Source organism: Lycorma delicatula, chromosome 8 (genome assembly GCF_047948215.1).
Source record: "Lycorma delicatula isolate Av1 chromosome 8, ASM4794821v1, whole genome shotgun sequence".
Classification (NCBI taxonomy): Eukaryota; Metazoa; Arthropoda; class Insecta; order Hemiptera; family Fulgoridae; genus Lycorma; species Lycorma delicatula.
Window position 1 is genome coordinate 135,781,064 of NC_134462.1, and position 20,999 is coordinate 135,802,062.

General features: G+C 32.1%; 1 protein-coding gene across 2 annotated transcripts in view; it reads left to right on the top strand.

Annotated features, from left to right (window-relative positions):
- The window catches only part of gem (transcription factor CP2 like gemini), a 226,672-nt gene that overhangs the window by 190,724 nt on the left and 14,949 nt on the right, over positions 1-20,999 (top strand). For both annotated transcript variants that reach the window (XM_075373243.1, XM_075373244.1), the window contains 2 exons: positions 10,047-10,221; positions 15,624-15,817. In XM_075373243.1, coding sequence (XP_075229358.1) covers positions 10,047-10,221; positions 15,624-15,817 — 369 coding nt within the window. The remainder of the gene's footprint in view (positions 1-10,046; positions 10,222-15,623; positions 15,818-20,999) is intronic.

A 20,999-nucleotide genomic window follows, 5' to 3' on the forward strand; every position in this document is an offset into this window, starting at 1 on the left:
AGCGATTAAGAAATGTCTTCAAGAAATATCTTTACACTTTCAACAAGCAATCCAAATTTAAAATTAATTCCAAACAAGTCCTGTGTAAAAAATGCTTAAACAAAATACAAAAACCACATGATACAGAAAGTAAACCGGAATGTCAAGATATATTTGAGCAGTAAATTAAACAATTACTTTGATCTAAATATTTCTACAGAATGAGTTTAGTGTTAGTCAGTATTTAGCCAGTCAATCCAAACAATTAGTTAAAACAAGTGGAATTTTTCCACAAATCTGCAAAAAAAAACCCAATCACATAATTGATGAAAATGTTATTAAATGTGTCAAAGATTTTTATCAGAATGATGAGCACAGCCAAATGATGCCAGGCAAGAAGGATTGTGTCTGTAAGACAAGCTGATAGGAAGAAAATTATTATTCAAAAAAGGCTTTGTACACAGCCTTCAAAAAAAACATAATTTAAAAACTGGTGTTTCACAATTTGCTGATTTAAGACCTAAATTTTGTGTTCTGGTTGGTTGGTCAGGTACTCGATCTATTTGTGTTTGTGTCACTCATCAAAATTTAACTCATGTTATCTGCTCTAAAGATGAAATTTGATTATAAAATTCTCCTTTCAGTTATGGTATGCGATATAGAAAATGAAACATGCATATTGTTACAGTGTGAAAAATGTCCAGGCACTAATGAAGTGCTCAGATTACTGCAAGAGAACTGGGATGATTTTGATTCTGAAATTATCTTTAAACAGTGGTTTCTGTTCAGCATTGTGACCGAACTGCTCAAATTCTTCCATTTAAAGAGTATGTAGATAAACTTACTGAAAATTTAAGTAATCTAAAAAGGCATCATTTTGTTCCAAAGAAACAAAGAAAATTTTGTTCCAAGGAAATTATCTCAATTTCCTCAACATTTAAAAGGAAAACTTGTTGGAGGGTGAATGTGTTGTAATGGGAGGCTTCTCTCAAAATTTTCCTTTTATGATACAGGATGAAGTCCAGTCATATTGTACATCGTTCCTCTGCTTCCAAAAGCAAGTTATAAATAGAGTAAAAACACTGTTACCACAAGTTAAACAATTTTTTTTATTTCTCTGATTGCTCTTCAGCCCGGTAAAAACAAAAAAATTTCATAAATTTGTGCTAACATCAAGAAGATTTTGAAATCAGAGTTGAATGGCATTTTTTTGTGTCATACCATGGAAAAGGACCATATGATGGTATCGGTGGAACCGTGTAAAAAGGACTGTAACTAAAACAAGCCTTCAAAGAACAGTCAACAATCAAATTGTTATACCTTCTGAAATTTACAATTATTGCAAAAACAATATTAAAAATGTAACATTTATTTTCTGCTCTAATAAACATGTTCAAAAGACTGAAGAATACCTCAGTTCTCGTTATCAGGTAATCACAACAGTCCCAAAAACAAGAACTTTTCACAGTTATGTTCCAAGTCAGAAATGTATTGACAGTCTAGGCGACCTCTAAATCAGAAACATTTATGTTAGTATTGATACACAAGGACATTAGTGTTTCTGATTGCTTTATAGGTTTACAAAGCCAAAATGTAATAATTATGTCTGCTGTGTATACAATGGCAAGTGGTGGTTAGGTGAAGTCATAGAAGTCAAAATACATAAAAATGAAGAGGATTATCGAATACACTTTCTCCATTCGCAGGATCCTGGTACTTCATTCAAGAAATCACTGAGGGATAATCAAACATGTATTCAGTTAGAAAATATTTTAAAGATTCTCACGCCCAGAGCTTTTTCTATCAACTAGTGAAAAAAAACACAGCATTACACCAAAGATGAATGAGGACTTATCAGTACTACTCAATAAAAAAAAGACAGGAGCACCTAGTTACATTTGTTAAATTTGTTATCAAAAAGTCCAAGATTTATTCATAACTTCCATTAGCAGGAGTAAAATAAAGTAAAAGTGAATTGAAAAACTTGTTAATGGTATTTGAATCGTTAATAATTTTGTAATTATTATTTATCATTCTGTAATTGTTTATTTATTAATTATCAATTTATTCATTCGATTGAGTTTAGTTGTAATTTTTATATTCTGAAAAAAATACATAACTTCAGTATTTTTGGATTCATTGTTTGCAATCAGAAGGAACAGTGTTTTTAGCGGTTTTGTTGGTTTTATTAGCCCCTTTTGAGTAACAAAATAAATTTTATATAGTTTTAAAGCAAATAAAAAGTACTGCTATAAACATTTCAGATTTTTGACCCACATGTGGTTTTTGGGCCCCAAAAAATGAGACATTTTCAAAATCTTACGATTTGGTGGCCATTTTTTTTTTTTTTTTTAATGGACTGTGTAACAGTCCAGATTTTTTTTTATAAGTACTACTAGTACCTAAGAGTTAAAAGGTAAAAAACAGGCCTGTTATCCTAATTCCTTTATTATTTATTTTTATAAATAATAATTTATTTTGGGCCCAAAATTTGAAAAAAGAATTTGTAAACATAACTTCAGTAAGCGTTACAAGATTTGGTTATGTAACAAAATGAATTTTGAGTACACTAAGAGAAGTTCCATCATTACTCTTTCCAAAAAGCCCTTTTTGACCCTCTGTACGATGTAAAATAAGAATGCTACAGCTCATGGAAAAAGTGATGAAATGGCTGTTTTTACGTGTTTGCGAGTTAGAATATAGTCTATTACTCAAGAAAAAAATTTTTTTTTTAATTATAAAAGAATATTTTTTGGTCACTACAAGATTTATCATATGCCAAATACCAAATTCAAAAATAGTAATGCATTGACCATTTGTTGAATTAAAATAGAATACCCCTATAACATATGAGATTAAAAATTAGCAATTTAATATTCTATATTATTAATCCATAATTAAAAATATTAGTAATTCAGAAAATGAGAATTAAGAAATGTGTTGTCTGCTTTTGAAATAAGACTTGGGGTGCCTTCTTACAACCTATGCCACCTTCTGGATTACTTTTGACCCATTCTCATTTCACAATCGGCTATCATTACTACATGATGATAAACATCATTGTCCATCAAGTTATAAAGGTTAAAATAAGGATAAATGCACAAATTATCTTACTGAGCCTTAGAGTATCAAATGTGTTTTCAATCAGATTGCTCAAATCAGCGACGCCACCTCTTGTACATTAGATCGTGAAGTTGTGAAGAGGATAATAGGATTAATTAGCAGAATCCTTATTTTATAAATAACGTACTGTATCAACACATCACACTCACAATTACCCAAGTTTAAGTTCCCTCACTGCTGATCTCTGATTTATAATGATCGTATAAAATACCATTTTGCTTCAGTTTTCATTTAAGTGTTTTGGTCATTTATATGTTGCTTTTGACATTGTTTTTACAATAAGTGGTATATACAGGATATATATAAATCACCCAGTGTGTGTCAGTGGAAAGGTATTAATATATTTATTATTTAGAAGAATGTTTCTATAATTCATGGTGCTAAAATACTGTTTATTTTCTCTTTTTCCATTAATCTTTTAGTATATCATTATAATTATTTTTAAATTAGGCTAAATAGGAAAGACATTGTAGGATTTTAGTTTTAAAGAAACTGATTTTGTTAACTTTTTAATAGTGAGATTTAAATGAGAATTTGTGAATGAAAAAGCCATTTCCTTAAGAAAACAATTATATATGTTGAGAATGGTTCAAAATTTATTTACATTGAAATATTACTTTTGATAAAATATAATCTAAATTAACAAGATTGCAAATAATTATTTACTAATAGTTAAGAGATTTTTTTAAAGATAACATGGTTCATGAATGTTTATTTTTAATGAAATATATTTTATTTATATTGCATATTTACTATTAATTGTGTTAATAATGCTGTGTGGAAAATAAAATTTCATACTGTTCATCGAGTACTTTTTCTTTTCTTTCTGTTGTTTTTTTTTGTGATTAATATTAATCATTGTTTTTATGATGACTGGCAGTTAGGAAATTGTCTAACAATTGTGTGGGATAAGACTATGATGTCATGTCTTCTTACTATGTATATGTACTTTTATATTAGGCTTATAATATGTGTTTCAGTCAACGCCTGGAGATTTTTATTTCACTAAAGAATTCTGGGGTCATTTTACATATATGTTTGGTTTTATTGGTTTTTTTTTTTTTTTCATTTAAAGCGGTTCCTAGTTACAAAAAATATTTGAAACCCTATAAATATCATACAAGGTTTAATTATTTTATTTTTCACACAATTTACTGGATTCATTTTTTATCATATGATAATATCTTATCAAAAAAAATTTTTTACACATGGGTGTAATATAATATCCAAAATTAACTTAAATTTATCAATATATTTAAAAAAAATTAAGTTGTTTACACTGAAAAACAGTTACCTAGAAATGCTGTTCAAAAATTGCCTGTAATTAGGAATTATATCAATTTCCTAATCAATCTCAAAAATTAAAATTCACTTACAGTTAATGATTTTTAATTTATGTGCTATGAATAACAGTTCAAATTACATGTAATTTATTAGTTATTGTTATTTCATATAAATTACAATAGAAAAATGTGTTAGACTAAAATTAGAACTCAAAAACTGTGGTATTTTGTGTGAAAATACACAAAATAATTGTGTGTTTTGTGTGAGAACAAATATAAATAATAAGTAAACAAACAAGACCAAAGTGTTCATGCTTTTGTGTGGCGTAATAGATAACATCTGCAGTACGGCAGTTTTTTTAGCCATTGCTTTTTTATTAATTCAAGTGGAATCATATATTATTTACAGTAGTGTAAAATTAAACACAGGTAATTTTTTTTGTTTATTTCTATGTTGTGGCTGCACTGCTTGAATTCTTTTAGCTGTCTGTGTAATGTGTGTTATAAAATATCAGTTATGATATTTTTTCTATATAAAGTTACTTTTTATTAAATCAAATTTGTGTACGGATTAATTTTGCACCCTACATATATATATATATATATATATATATATATATATATATATATTTTTTTATTTATAATAATTGGAATGTTTTTAGTATAATAAAACTACATTATATTAAAAATATTAAGCGCAGTTTTACATGATACTTGAGGTTTACATAATTACCACTTATGTATATGGTGAGATATAGAAAGAATGCTTATTAATTATCAGTAAACATTTAATGACAATAAAAAAAGTAATAGCTATTGAAAAAGAATTTTGAATATTACTTGTTTGGGATTCATAATCATTTTCTCTATAAAACAAATACTTCTAAGTAAGGTTTTTTTTACATTTTATTTCCTTATTAAAGTTATGCTTAAACGAAGATATTTAAATAAGCCCTAAATGTTCGATAGGTAAGCAGTCAAGATTATAGAAAAAGTAAAATAATTTTACTGATAAGAAATTAAAATATCAGATGAGAATTGCTATCTAGTGACACTATCAATGCTATTAAATAAATAAATAATTTTTATTTGTCAAGTAATTGTTATAATTTTTCAGCCTTTAATTTTAAATCTGGAAATCCAGTCAGGGGGAAGAGTTAACTTTATTCAAAATTATTATAGCCTGCTTAAGAGTAAACAGTTAAATTGTATTATAAATGTACAAGAAAAAGAAAAAATATTCTGTAGAAAATACAGTAATAGCTTAAAATCGCTGATATTATTGTTTAAATTTTAATGAACTGATTAGTGTAATGACCAAATCATTTAGAAATCTTAATGTTAGCATTTATGTTTTAAAAGACATCAGTCAATTATGAATGCAAGATAAATAAGCATAGTAGTTGTACTGTGTTGATGAAGTGAAGGTACAAACAAAAAAATGTAGACAGACTAGAGAGGGAAGTTTATTAATTTTAATGTGGAAGAGGAGGTAACAAATGAACCTTTTTCCAGAATAACAACACAAACTAGTCCTAATCTTGTTTCTAAAATAGACAGGACTTGTTTTGTCATATTTGGCTATATGCCCAAAATGTGGTTTAACGTATCCAATGCTATCATCTTATGCTAAATAGAACCTAAACATCACTAAATAAATGTAGTTCACAAAAAAGTCCAAGTAGTGTTCAGTTATTAGCATATATACAAACTAATGAATGATTGATGTATTAGTGAGACTGATATATATGTTACAGAATTGATACACCTGTGCATGTTGTGGCAGGTAGTTTGTGGAAGAGTTATTTTAATTGAATTATCTATTTTAAATGTAAGTTTAATGTTTTTTTTTTTTTTTTTAACAAAACCATTAAAGTTAGGAAATATGTCAATATCTCTTCATTAGTTATTGCTATTTCTACAATCAGTAAAATTCAAATTAAGAATTACAATTATTAATTTTGAATTGACAAGATAAAAAGTCTGATGTTACACCACATGACTTCCTTGTATGCCTATTAAATTACATACACACATTATTTTAAAATAAAAAGTACATAAAATATAAAATTTCATTTCATTAATAACTTATGGTATTTTTTTCATTTTTCTTTTTTTTATCGTAAAAATAAATTTTGTAATGCGAGGTTAATAATTATTAATAAATCAGTATATTTAAATTTTAAAAAAAGAGATGAAGTCTGATTCAAATAATTTGTCTTCTCCTTCTAAGATCCAAAAATTTCATTTGGCTATGACTCTGGAACCTATGAAAATAAATACCACTTGATAAATGATATATTGATATGTGATATATTGTTGAAAAGCTCTCGAAGAGGGCTTATTATTGCAGTTAATTTTGGGCTTTTTTGGACGCTTATGGTCCAGTCAATTGCATTCAAGAAGAGTGGTGGGTGCACACCTAGATTAGACCTAAATGCAAAATTTCAATGTTCAGACGTCACGCCAAAACTAGTCAAAATGGGTTCAGGGATGGTGAAAATAGATATTTCCGTTGAAATCTGAAAACAGAAATTTTTCGCACTTCCTTTACTTCGTACAAGGATTTGTCAGAAACAGTTGAAATTAATATGTGCAAGCTTTATTGAAACATTATTTAATGTTAATAAGCATTATTCTGTTATACATTGTAATTCCGATTGTTTTATCAGTACAATTTTTATAATAAAGAATTCATCATAAATATGAATTTTACTTGTTAGCTCCCTCATTTTTGTAATAAATAGTTTTATTGTCATTAATTTATTAAGTTTTATTTTCATTAATTTTTAATCCTCCATTAGTGAATGATAACAGTTTAGTTAACACCATTTGACTAAAAATTAAAAACCACGGTTGCCAAAAAATAAATAATGGAACTGGAAAAAAAACAAGGTATGGAAAAAGGACTAATCATCGTTATGCAATAATTAATTAAAATAATGAGTGACCGATCAACTCTCAGACAGTTTTAATTTATTTAAATATATTTTTTAGGTTGTAAATATAGCAGGCATTTAAGATTGTCTAATGATTAAGTTTTCACCAGATCTTACAGCAATAAAAAAATTTTGTCCTACAAAAATATTTAATGCAGTGAATTTTTGTCTATGATCACTAAAAAGAATTAAATAATAAAAACAGTTATAAGAATAGAAAACCATGACAGCCAAAAAAACAAAATTAAAAAATAGAACAAAAAAGAAATCAAGGTATGGAAATAAAAGATGTCCAATCAACTTTCAGGCAGTTTAATTATATTTTTCATGTTGTAGAGATAGCAGGCATTTAAGGTTGTCTAATAATTAAGTTCTCATCACGTCTTACATTGATACAAAAATTTTTGCCCTTCAATGATTCAAATTCAGCTATTTATTATAGAATAATTACTATTCAAAGCTCTTCAATAAAAGAAAGACAGCGCTATTCAACAATAGTTGGAATTAATCCATTTTGTTTGTGTTAACATAAAATTGGTTTACACTCTTGTTCATGAGTAACTTAAATCTAAAAGCAATGAGAGTCGATCTTCATAAATAAGCAATTAGACTAGCAATAAAGGCTTAAAATAAAGTGAGATCTACACCACTTTAAAGTTGTGTAGTTTGTCCTTGTGAATGTTTACTTTTAAATTATTGGCTATATAATTATATTGTTTTTATTTTTCATATGCATTGATTTGGATTAACAGAATAAAAAGGCAATCAGTTGATTTATTGAGTTTAATTCTAAACATCTCTAAAAAAAACCACCTTAAGAAATATGCTTCCTCTTTTTTAGAAATTATCAGTTCTTTGCATTAAAAACCATATCTTTAAAAAAATATGTATATCCTAAATCTTTGCTTTAAAAAAAGCACTAATAAAATAGAATTTAAAACTTTATTTTCACTAGATTAACAAGAAAGAATTATTTATGTGTGTAAAAGAAAGAATTAATGATGTTTAGTAAAAAATTCATTTTAAAGCTTTTGTACATGACTTTATGTGTATAAAACAAGGACATCAAATTGATAAAGTATCAAGTCTTTATTTCAATGGTATATTCACATGGAGGTACAAAAACTGGTTAAAAAGATATGCATCATTATTAGACACACTGCACCATAGAGTACTTACTGTACATTCAAGTCACCAGACGTTTTATTTCAAGTTGTGTTTTCAAGATCACCCCTTTGTACGGTGCCTTGAGTAAATTTTTTCCATTCAAGCAGAAGCATATTAAAATTACTTGCATAGTGTTAGGAGTATATTTTAGTCATAATGCCCTTGTGTGTAGTTAATTTGTTACAATTTAAATATTATAGTTAGTTTGTATTTTTAAAATTTGAATAATATTTTATCTAAGTTTTAAATAATATAAAAACTGAATAAAATAAGTAAAAAAAAATAAATCCAAACAAAATTAAAACTCCTCGAAATTAAATACTTAACAGAATACTGGAAACAAAAATTATACCAGATGATTCAAAAAGGAATTATATCTAAAAGCTTATAAAAATTTATTGAGATGAACTTACAGATTCAGTTGTGGTCTCATTTCATAGAAAAACACATCAAGTTTATTCCCCAACATTCACTTGGGTTTGATATAGAGTATCAAAAAAATTTCAGACTTCTAGGCAACATTGAGATTGTGCGCCATCCTGCTGATAATAATGGTGTGAATCTTGGTTGTCATTGTCTAACTGAGGAATTAGAAAATGTTGAAGCGTGTCCAGATAAACAATATCATTTACAGTAACCTCCTGGAAGAAGAATGGCCGTACAGTCTTTGTTTACTTGGGCACAAAAAAAAATTGATCTTAGAGGGCTATCACAAATGGCTGCAAAGTTTCATGAGGGTTTTCACTACCCCATAAAATCAGCAGTTACAGGTTTTAATCTTGCCTCTGATGTGAAACTTTGCAAATTCATAACTCTGTGTTATCTTTCTGCAATTGCATCATTAGCAGCCAAAGTTGTCTAATAGTTTACAAATTTCATTCATTTTCTTTAAATTTTTTTTTTTATAACTGCAATCTAAAATTACGCATAGACTCGTAGGTATAATTTAATTACACAATATCTACAATCGTAACTATAAAATTATATCTGTAAATAAATAGTACCTAAATCAGTTATGTTGTGTAAAATGTTAAATTTATTTCTATACGCGTCTTTTTCCTCCAAAAGAGAAAATTCATTCTTAATCAAAGAAAGTTCGTAGTCGTATAGTCTGAAAATTATCACTTAAGTATGAGATAATTTTTTTTTGCTGCTGAGATTTGATTGTCTAAATGTATAAATTGATTTTATTATATTTAATTACTGTAAATTTGATTTGATAAAAGATTTATGCACAGATAATATTTAGGAAGTAAATAGCATTCTAAAATATTGCGCTATTAAATAAGTAATATTGTGTAATAAACTAAAGATAAAATTTTCTTCCTAGTAATGATAAAATAATTGTTATATATGATATGTATTTTGTTTTAAATAAAAGTTTACTATATTTTATAATTTATTAAATATTTGATTTTCTTGTTTTAAGAATACTTAATATTCTATCTGTACTTGGAGATAAAAAGTATTTATTATAATACAATTTTTATTTTTAAAATTACTTCAGTTAAAATTTCAATTAATTAATGTTTGTCCTTTGTGTATTATGTTTTAGAGGAGGAAATATTCATACTGCACAACAGCAGAATCCTTCATTGACTACAAGTGTAACAGGAGTTGTCCCTACTACTGGTAATGTCCCTGCTATTGAACAACCGTCATCGACTGTTATACAGCCTTCTTTGTCAAACAATAAGATAGTACAGTCTTCTGCTGCATCTGATTACAGTGTATGATAATTTTTTTAATAACTTTAATAATTTTTTTTTTATATATATATATATATATATCCTTTCTTATTGAACCATTTAAAAATATTAGACATTTAAGTATACCTTCTTATTTGAATTTGGACACTCTTGTTTTATAAAAAAAATGTTATTTCATACTTATGGGGTTTTGTTTTTAAATTGAGATGTTTTAACTTTGAATGTGTAAAAAATATTTTATCTTTTATATGAAAATTTGTCTAGTCATTGCATCATAATAAATATTGAAATATACATATTTAACCAGATTTTATATTTGCATATATTAAAAGTATGAATATTTTATCACTGGCAACAGAATATTCTTATTCAAGGCTCAATGCCATGTTATAGAGTGCTAACTTGGCAAATTATCTTCTAGATTTCATTCCCTTTAATAAAACACCTGAATTTAAAAGTTTAATTTTTACAAATTGCTAGATCGAAGAAACCAATTTTATGCTAAATTGGTAAAATTTATTTTTGTATATTGTTACGAGTCTGCAATTTATTCAAAGAAAATATGTTACAAGAGCTACTTAAAATTTTAAATAAGAGTTCCCCATTTTTCAGTTTTGTTTTCCTAGCAGTGTTATAACTTTATAAAGAGATTGTGCAACAAATTATGTTTCTGGAACATAGTTGTATCTGGCAGTAAAGAAAAATTCATAAACTGTTTCCAATTGTTAGTTTAAATGCCAGTCATAAAAAAAAATACACTTCGGCAGCAATGAAGAAAACAAATTTTTTACTGGATAATTTGCTGTAACAAAACTATTATATATATGTAATTTCGTCATTTCTTAACAACGGTTTGGATTTAACGTACCGACCTGATAGACCTTTATGTTTTTTATCTTTAGCCTCTGGAACCACCATATGGTATTACTCCAAAGGATGAGTTAGGATGATATGTATGAATGTAAATGAATTGTAGTCTTGTACAGTCTACCATTTCTGAGACATGGCCAATTGAAACCCAACCACCAAAGAACACCAGTATCCACTATCTAATATTCAAATCCATATAAAAGCGATTGCCTTTACTAGGATTTGAACCTTAAAACTCTCAGCTTCAAAATCGCTGATTTGTGATTATGAATTCACCACTAGACTAACCTGGTGGGTTGACCTGATAGACCTAATTAATAGTATAGTGTCACTATTAATATGCTAAATGTTTTCAACTGCTGTTCAATACCTGTCTTTCTTAGAATGTGCACAGATGTTTTATAAATAGTCTCTTCCTGCCAACCTCCATTAAATAATAAAAAGAATTCCCTCAGTGCTGTCGAGACTACATCCATGTGCACCCAGAATAAGTAAGTTATAAGGTTACTTATTTTTATTTATTTAAATGCTGAATTTTTTTTTAAGCATGTAGGTAGTACCTCAAAGTAGCTTTTTCTTTATCAATACAACTTACGCTACATGAAACAAAGTTAATATATAAACTAATGTAAAATGCTGATACGGGCACCACAAAAAAAGTCATGCAATGTGGTGTCCACCACAATGCGAATATGTAACTGTCCACTTTATTAAAGAATTGGAGGATCGTATCTCACTTTTTAAATGAAATAAATTTAAATGAAGTGTAGCAAAATATGTGTATATGTAATTTAATAGGTTTACAAGAAAGTCATGTGTCCACATCAGATTTTTTATGTTTTATTAAAATTTTTAATGTAACCAAAAATAATCCCTTTCAGCACGCTGGTAGGCAGAGGTAGATTTCACTGGTACTAAGTAGGAGATAAAACAGATTTCCACCTTAAAGTTAAGAAAAACTTAAATGATAATGGTTGCATGTGAAAAAATGTTTCACATGTTTAGCATACGACAAGCCCCATCATCTTACAATTCCAGCAACATTTCTGTCATCTCCTTTGCAATAAGGGTTGGTCATATCAAAAATTGTTTCAGAAAAGTTTTAGGTGATGTTTATAGGACTAATGACCACTTTAAACCGATTTGATACTGTGCCTATTAAGGGAGGTATGATTTTTTTTTGAAATCCAATTTTTTCCACCCCTTGGGCCAATGGTTGGTGATATCAAAAAACTTTACGTAAATAAGTTTTAGGCCCTTATCCAAAGAATAGTAGAAAACTTTAAACGAATTTATGAAAAAATTTGAAAGCGATTGGCGCAAAATTACGGCAGTTATCATGTCCACAAGAAAGTGAAATATATATAAACTTTTGAGCTGACGGTGGTTTTGGGGGAAACGTGGTATTGTGAAACGTGAAGATATGTCAAAATTTTCCAGAAGTCTAATCATTATAATAGGTAGCTTTCTTATGAAATCTACCTAAAAATTTAGATTTTAGGTAACTTAATGAAATTTATGCTATAAAATATTGAATGTGTAGTGTTAGCTTATTTAATCGATGCCATTTCCCACTAAATAACATAGCAAACATAGAGCAAGCTATAGCATAAGCTTTGACAGCACATGGCACTTAATAACTTTGCAGTAGCCCTGAGAAGGGCCATTTTTGTCATCAATTGGCTTCGACAGCTGATTGTAATTTGTAACCTTGTAGTAGCCCTGAAAAAGGTCGTTTCTGTCGTTAGCTCTGAGAAGAGCTGTTAGGTGCAGAAGCTGATCTCTGGCGAAGTCAACTTGGCTGTAATCGGGGAGTTTCAGCTTGATCATTGAAATCTGACCGGGCTTCCCTTTAGTGGCAGTTGGGTCCCCACTACAGCATGACAGTGTTGTCCCATCTAGTACCACCAAAATATCATGGGGCAGAGCTGCCAGGCCTGCCCCCGGCTTGAGAAAACTTTTCAATGAGTAGGTTCATACCCTCCTTGGTGGTCACTCTTATATCCATTTCCAAACCATCATTTTCTGAATCAGTGTTTGAATAAGTCGAAGGAAAAAGCTTTTGTCCCCTCCTCCAACCAAGCTTTTTTACCTATCTTTCTAAAATCAGTAATGGTTGGAGATTCCCTAACCTAACAGTATACAAAATGCTCACTATATTCCTTCTATCCAGAAATGTTGGACACAACACAAGCGTGAAAACTACCCGCAGCGAGCCACAAGCAGCTTGAGATGTTCTGTATTCTCCTGTCGCTCTTTGCTCCTCTTTGCCGCTACTGGATAAAATACATAAAATCAAAGATCAAAACACAGTTAAAGATTACGGCCCCCTCTCTAAAAGAGCGCAAGCAGGACTAAGGGTAAAGACCCCTTTGCTCATACAGGGACTGCTATACAGTCGTTGCCATACGTTTTGCCTTGATGAGGCGGGTGATATGACAAATCGTGCGTCAAAACACTCTGAATCCCTGTGAAATGGAGATTGAATCGTCTAAACAATAAAGGCACAAAACCGTTGTAACAGTTCTCAGGCAGCAAGAGATTGTGAAACTGGGGAAGGTACACACTCGACCACCAGCTCAAAAATTGCACTGAAAAAGACTTTATAGAACACAAATACTCTGGTTCATGAAAAGAGACCAGAGTACATGGCAATGGTGGCCCACAGAACCCTGCAGTGTTGGTCGTCTTTCACCGGTGCAGCCAAGACAGTTCTCCCTAAGTGATCCGGCTCCTGCTGTTGAGTCTGCTGGCCAGGGCAACTGAAGCCCGGCAAGCTGGAGCGGGAAGTAGCATCCACGTCCAACAGCTCCCTTGGTGGACCGGCCAGGCTTGCTGTCCCAGCAGGGATGTTGGCATCTGCCGGGAGGTCCCACGTTGAGGCAGCCAGGGAACTTCTGTCTTCTTCCTTCTTCTTAGTCTTCTCCAGGTGGTGGTCGACAATGAATTAAAAATTCACTCTCATGCACTTTTATTGGAGCTGAGAGTGATGGGGCCGTAGCACCACTATGGCGGGAGAACTGCATGATGGGAGTGACGCTTATACCAGCATGTATGTATACTGTGCTCCCGCTGACATCTGAGCTGCTACTGTTTTGCTTGAAATATATTTATAAATAACTTTTATAAATTATTTAAGTTCTCGTAGTACTAAGTTTTTTATTAGAGTTCAGTTTTTTATCAAAAAAATCCTGTTTGATGAATACTTTATACTTCGGAGAACAAATTTTACGAAAAAAATAAATCGTATCTAAAGATAAAATTGAAAAGAAATTTTGAACTTAAATTTTATTTTATAATGATATGATTTAAATAATTCTTTTAAAATTATTATTATATATATATATATATATATATATATATATATATATAAAATAAATGTGCCTTTGTTATCAAAAGTAAATTTAGTGAATAGTATTAAATATATATTTGATTGAAGGCTAACATAGTGTATAAATGAATCTCGGACATTAAAGAACTGTGGTTATATAGATTATTTTTGTTTTTGTTTCAATTATTGATAACTTATAATTGACAATCGTGTATTATACTTGAGGTGACTGATCATTTTAAGTTGTTTTTTAATTATCTCTCTCTATTAAAACAACAGGTGAGAATTATAATCTGGTTGGTATTTTGTTCTGTCTGGTTTGAACTGGAATATACCAAACAGAACTTGCTTTAACTGCAAGTAGCAATATTCTTTGTATGTTACTACCATCACTATTATAAATAAGCTAATACTATTTATAAACTTGCTTAATTTTTTTTTTATTTCATCCAGCTATTAAATCTAACTGAAACCAATTTAATTTTAAAATTAAAATTAGTTGTATATTTTATTGCGTATGTAAATTTATTGCATAATCATAAGTGTAATTTTACTTGAAAGTAATAAAAATTATTTATTTTTTTCTGTTTTTGTACTAATGAGATTAGTTTCTTTACTGTTAACAAATTTCAATGTATGTGATAATAGGTGTAAAACTCAAATGACATCCAAAACAACAAATTCATCTGTTTTTACACATATACAATAATTATTTTGACATTTGAAAAACAAAATTTGCATTAACTTGTAAAGAATGTTTTCATTTCTGTATTTTTTCTGCTTAATGTTATAAAACAAATATAAAAACCATTGTTTAAAAAGAATATTACAATAATTCATGCTTCAAAGTGCTTAAATTTAATCATCCATTTGTTAATGTTTAAATTGAATTACACTGAACAGTAGATACCAAAATTGAATATAATTGAGAGCATAAAAATCATATTTTTACCTTTATTAAGATTCAGACAATTTGTTTGATTAATTTTTTAAAAATAATATAGAACAGAACAACCATTAATTTGGAATATAACAAATGAAATAATAAATTATAATTATTATTATAAGTATTGGAAAACAAATTCTAGAAAATGATTTCATTTATACAAAAACAAACAAAACAAAAAAATGTTTACAGCCAATAAAATTTTGTATACTAATCATTAATATTCTTCATGAATCTATAGGTATTTTTATATTGTTATTATAATTATTATTTCAGATATCTGAGACTTCATTAAGTAGCACTGCAACTGTACAACAAGCAACTGCCTGGCTACAGACAAATCGTTTTGCATCATTCATTCGGACTTTTTCAAATTTTTCTGGTTTGGATTTATTAAGATTGTCTTGTGATAATCTTATTCAGATTTGTGGTTTACCTGAAGGAATACGACTCTTCAATGCACTTCACAAGTAAGTCTATTTTTTATTAATCATTTTTCCTGTTGTAGTTTATAACGGGGTAAAAGGTTCTCATTCGTTTCTTTATACTCTGGTTAGTGAAAGAGGAGTTAAGAGTTATAACTTTCTTAAAAACCAGTTAAAATATTAAGAAACATGTCATTACTTTTGCAGAATAATACTATAAAAGGTAGTTTTGTGGCCTTTTTTTGTATATGCAGTTTTCAAGCTCTATAATTAACTTAAAATTATATTTTTTATTATTACCATTTCAATACAGATAAATGTAAATGTTGCCCTTCTGCATTTCATAGTGGTGTTTAACAACTTGAATTACACATTGATCCCTATAAAATTTTGTCCAATTTTATGGAATCACCGAAGTTTTCATTCATCAGCTCAAGGTTTTTCAAATTTGAACATCATTGTTATCTGATTGTTTCTCATCTGACCTTGTCATATCAAATCATCAGCTGATTTCAAAGTCCAGACCTAAGGTTCAAATCCTAGTAAAGGCAGTTACTTTTATATGGATTTTAATTCTAGATCGTGGATGCCGGTGTTCTCTGGTTGTTTTTTGTTTATGACGAGGTGGGGGAATACCATTTATATACGCCCTGAAGGGGCAGTGTCTGACTCACGACAGGTTCTGCCAGATGTTATTGAAGTGCATATGTGCAGTTGTGCCCTATTGACTAAACCTAACCAACTTTCCCCCACCCCTCTGCGAGGGGTTCGGATTTGCAATTACGCATTATTCTCAGCCGTTTGAGGTGCCCTTGAGCTCAGGGAATCCAGAGTCCCTGTGCATTAGCACTGTCGCTAATCTACACTATGCGGACGTACAATGGTTCTGAAGGGGGCTGTCCTTCACCCCTTCACTCTCCGGTCATGTTCTTCAGCTTAGCAAGGACTTTTTAGGTGATTTGTCTCCTCCTTGCATCCTGGTACTTCTGTATCACTCTTGTGATACAAGTTCTCTATGGTCGTAAACTGCTGTTTGTTTTTCAGCATCTTAGGGATAATTTTCTCCACCTGCAACTGACCCACTGTCACCTCTCAATCGTGTCTTTTATTCATCCAACAAGAACTCTCAAAGGTCATGGGCTCTGGGGTGTCCATACCTCCACAGTATGGGCACCCGTCATCCTTGGCCCATCTTCTCTTATGCTGGTACACCCAAAACGCACCATGACCGGTCAGAAATTTGGTGAGCCAATGGCTCAATTTCCCGAGCCTCCTCCTGTACCACAGCGCAACTCGTGGGATGAATCTGTAGGTCCCAATGAGCTTTATGGGGGGGGGGGGGCAACCTATCTCAATTTCCAGTCTTCAATCATATCTCCCATGAGTCATGACTGTTTTCACCCTCTTGAATCCTTTTCCTGTGGTCTGCTAGTTGTCTCAATTGTATCAACCCAGCCACCACCATCACTGCATCTGCTGAAACCGAGTTATACGCGGTTGCCATCCACAATGTTATGCGGCATTGCACGCCCTCTAACAATCTGCAATTCCCCCCACCTGTATTGCCCTTTGCCACGTCTGTATACCATGCAAAAGTACTGAATCCACAATGTGGGTGTAAAACCATTGTTTAAATGTTCTTGGCCCCACAATTTATTAAGATTCTTAACTGTTTTCTCGGCACGTAAGCCAACCTCCCTGATATCCCTTGAAGAATGATCTTCATGTGCCCATATCCCAAAGTACTTAATAACCTCCTTAACGACTACCTGATGTTCACCCAGTTGAAGATATAATGGGGAGAGCCTCCTCCTCCTCCCCATCAGTACTACTGCCTTAGTCTTTTCTGGATTCAATCTGAGCCCGCTCTCCTCCAACCAATTTTGTGCTGTACTCATACCTTAACGGCCACTTCCACCTGTTACCCTACTGTAACCAGCATTTCGAGATCATCGGCGAATGCTGCCATGGTGATCCCCGCAGGGAGATCCATCCCAAGTACCCCATCATACACAATATTCCTTAGTTCTTGGGTTGTTAGGTTTCAATTAACCACACATCTCAGGTCAACAACCTGAGACTGTACAAGACTACACTTCATTTACATTCATACCATCCTCTGAACTAATACCTTATGGTCATTCCGGAGCCTAAACAGAAAAAGAGAATTAACTTGGGAGACTGATGAGGTTTTGCTGTTGAATGTAGGGACAGTCAGTGTTAAAGGTAGGGTTGTTTGGTAACTCTTGAATAACATCTCAAGAAATTTGAATTGCCTGTTAGCCTTCATTCAAAGAAATAAGAAATGTTTCAGTAAAAGTCAGGTGTTTTTTGTAATCCAATTCAAATTTTGATGTATTGGTAAATTAAGGTCCTTCTTCTTAATTAGTTGTGGATTTTTATCAGGCTAATAAATACAATTATGATTGTTTGAGACTGTTCAGTTTGAAGCTTGCTTCAGCAGACCTTATCACTGAGTAAAACAACTGTTAATCTAATTCACAACAAATGATAAATTTATTATAAAATGTCACTCTTCTGTTAACATCATCATCTCAATTCCTCCTGCCTTGTGACACGTCTGGCTGCCACACCTCCCCGTCTGTTCCTAGCCATGAGTGTTTTAATTAGCAGACCTTATCACTGAGTAAAACAACTGTTAATCTAATTCACAACAAATGATAAATTTATTATAAAATGTCACTCTTCTGTTAACATCATCATCTCAATTCCTCCTGACTTGTGACACGTCTGGCTGCCACACCTCCCCGTCTGTTCCTATCCATGAGTGGCTTAATTAGAGGACATTTTGCCCTCAAACTGATCACATTCCACAATCGTCAGTCAGCCTCATGAAATGTCTGATGAAAATGCCTTGAAGAGATTCACTTCAGTAAATTCTGCCCTAATCAAGTTTTGTCGTCTAAGAAGACATCAGACACCTAGCTCTACCACTTAGTCCTTAAGAACTTTTAAACTAACAGCCTAACCCCAGGCACCTAACTTTATTACCATTCTACCACCACCTAAACCATATGTGCCCACTTTACTATAGGATTATTTCAGTAATTTCATGCCATAACAGCATGTTAATAAATTTCCAGTAATTCCATGCCACGACAGCATATTAATAAATTTAGTGATTGGAGTGCTACCCAGAGGACCTCAGGTCTGATCTGTTTGGGAGCTGAGTATAACCTCTAGTCTCCCACTTAAGCTCAAACTTTGAGAATCGCTTAGATTTACAGCTAAGTTGATCGCAACCAACATTTACTTATTTTCCCCTTAATAAGTGTGCACTCCAATTCAACAAATCACCATGCTAAGATTAGTGAATTGTTCCTAGGAGAGTGAAGATGATCCTCCCGAGCATGATCCCCATTGATACTTGAACTACTCTAACTGGTGCTCAGTATTAAGCATGCCTACCTCCGGGCAGACCCTAGCCCCACCTGGGGAACTAACACTAAATGAACCTGCAGTCACCAGTGCAAGATGTGAGAATTAAGCTAGCCAAGAAAAATTGATGAATACAGCAGTAGTAACTACCAAGAAAGAGTTCTTTACCAGATACTTTATACCTACTCAGACAGCACTTCAGTCATGACCGAAGCAACTCAAACTAAGGTGATTTGAACAACCCATCCTCGATGCAAAAGCATCCCTGCAAGCAGAAACAGAAACATGCAGAAAATGCCCACAGTTCATCACCTAACTCATGCCAAAGAAGCGATTTGGCAGACACAGTAGATCTAAACCAAAAGCCTCTTGCATCGAGGAATGGGAAAATCATCACACATGTGAAGAAACCATAAAAACCGCATGTCCTGGTGGATCGCCCTACTAGTAAAGGACACTGCAAAAAGCAACCTAGAGACTCACAACAACACAAGAACAACAGTTCTAACACTGCCCACAGACATCAAACATCAATGAGGAGTCCTAACATTCCAGGAATTGAAATACAATTCTACTATTCATAAATAACAGCCAAAGTTCTTACTGTTGACCAAATGTTTTTGCGCAACCTTTTACAGTTTATACAGGGTGGAGCCTTGGCTTTCTGCAAACAATCTTCACGCTTGTGACCCTCCTCACACAATGTTCGCAGACTGATGCATAGTTACAGATCTTGGCCCTGCGACCAAAACAATAGCACTTAAAGCACCTTTGTATATCAATGTACTCCCTGACACGATAGAATGTAAGATCGAAAAACAACCTACCCTCACTTAGACACAACTTCTTGAAGAGACCAGCACCAAGTTCAAAAACACTGTGATACCTTTGGACATCACGCTTCCCAGTCTTGAAGAGTAGCCTACACCCTTTCTTGAATGTGGTCTCATCCAGCTCAATTTTCTGCTCCCTAATAAGGGACAGAACATCCTCACAGATAGCCACCAGTCAACATCGTAGACTATGAGCCGGGTTCACCTTGACCCCAAGCTTTTGCACCCCAGAAGACTCTGTGATGACTCGGACTGTCAACCTTGTCATTGGCAACCACTACTAGACCCTTGCTGGTTTCTTTGATTTCACTAATCTTGAGGTTCTTCCGCCTGCCATGAAGGGCAACCATGAAGCCCTCCTTGAGTTGTCTACTAGTTTTAACAGACCTCTCAACCTTATTGACAAATAATACTTCAGGCTGCAACAAGGCTGGCTATCCTCACGTTTGCCTCGCACAACATCGGCATAATGCCTCAGCTGTGCAGGAGCAGGAACTTTTGGTGCCTGAACCACTTTGACCTCCTTGGGCCAGGAGGCCAACTTCTCAAAACCTTTCGCCAGAACGGAAAGAACTCTCTTAACATGCTTAAGCCTAGGCAAAAGCCTGCTCCTTGCCCCTGTGAGGGACTTCTACAAAGTCTAAAAGGATATCCAGACTCTGCAGAGTCACAAGAAGAACCTGGGTAGAACTGCGAGGTCTACCCTTAGCCACATGAAACTCTTCTTCAATGTTTCACCTCTTTCTGCCTGGGTGGATATCCCTACATCCATCTCTGAGAACTCGTCATCTGACTTAGGAGGATGGGGAAAGTTTCACCCTTCTCTTCTGCCCAAACTTAACTAATTTAGCTTCAGTCTTACAAGACCACTGAAGGAGACCAAAATATTGTTAACATAATCATCCCAATCCTGTAGAGGAAGACACCCACCTTGTGTTGCTTCCAGTTGCCACCCCTCTGTTCCTTGCCCTGATGGGTTTTAACGGAAGTTGTCT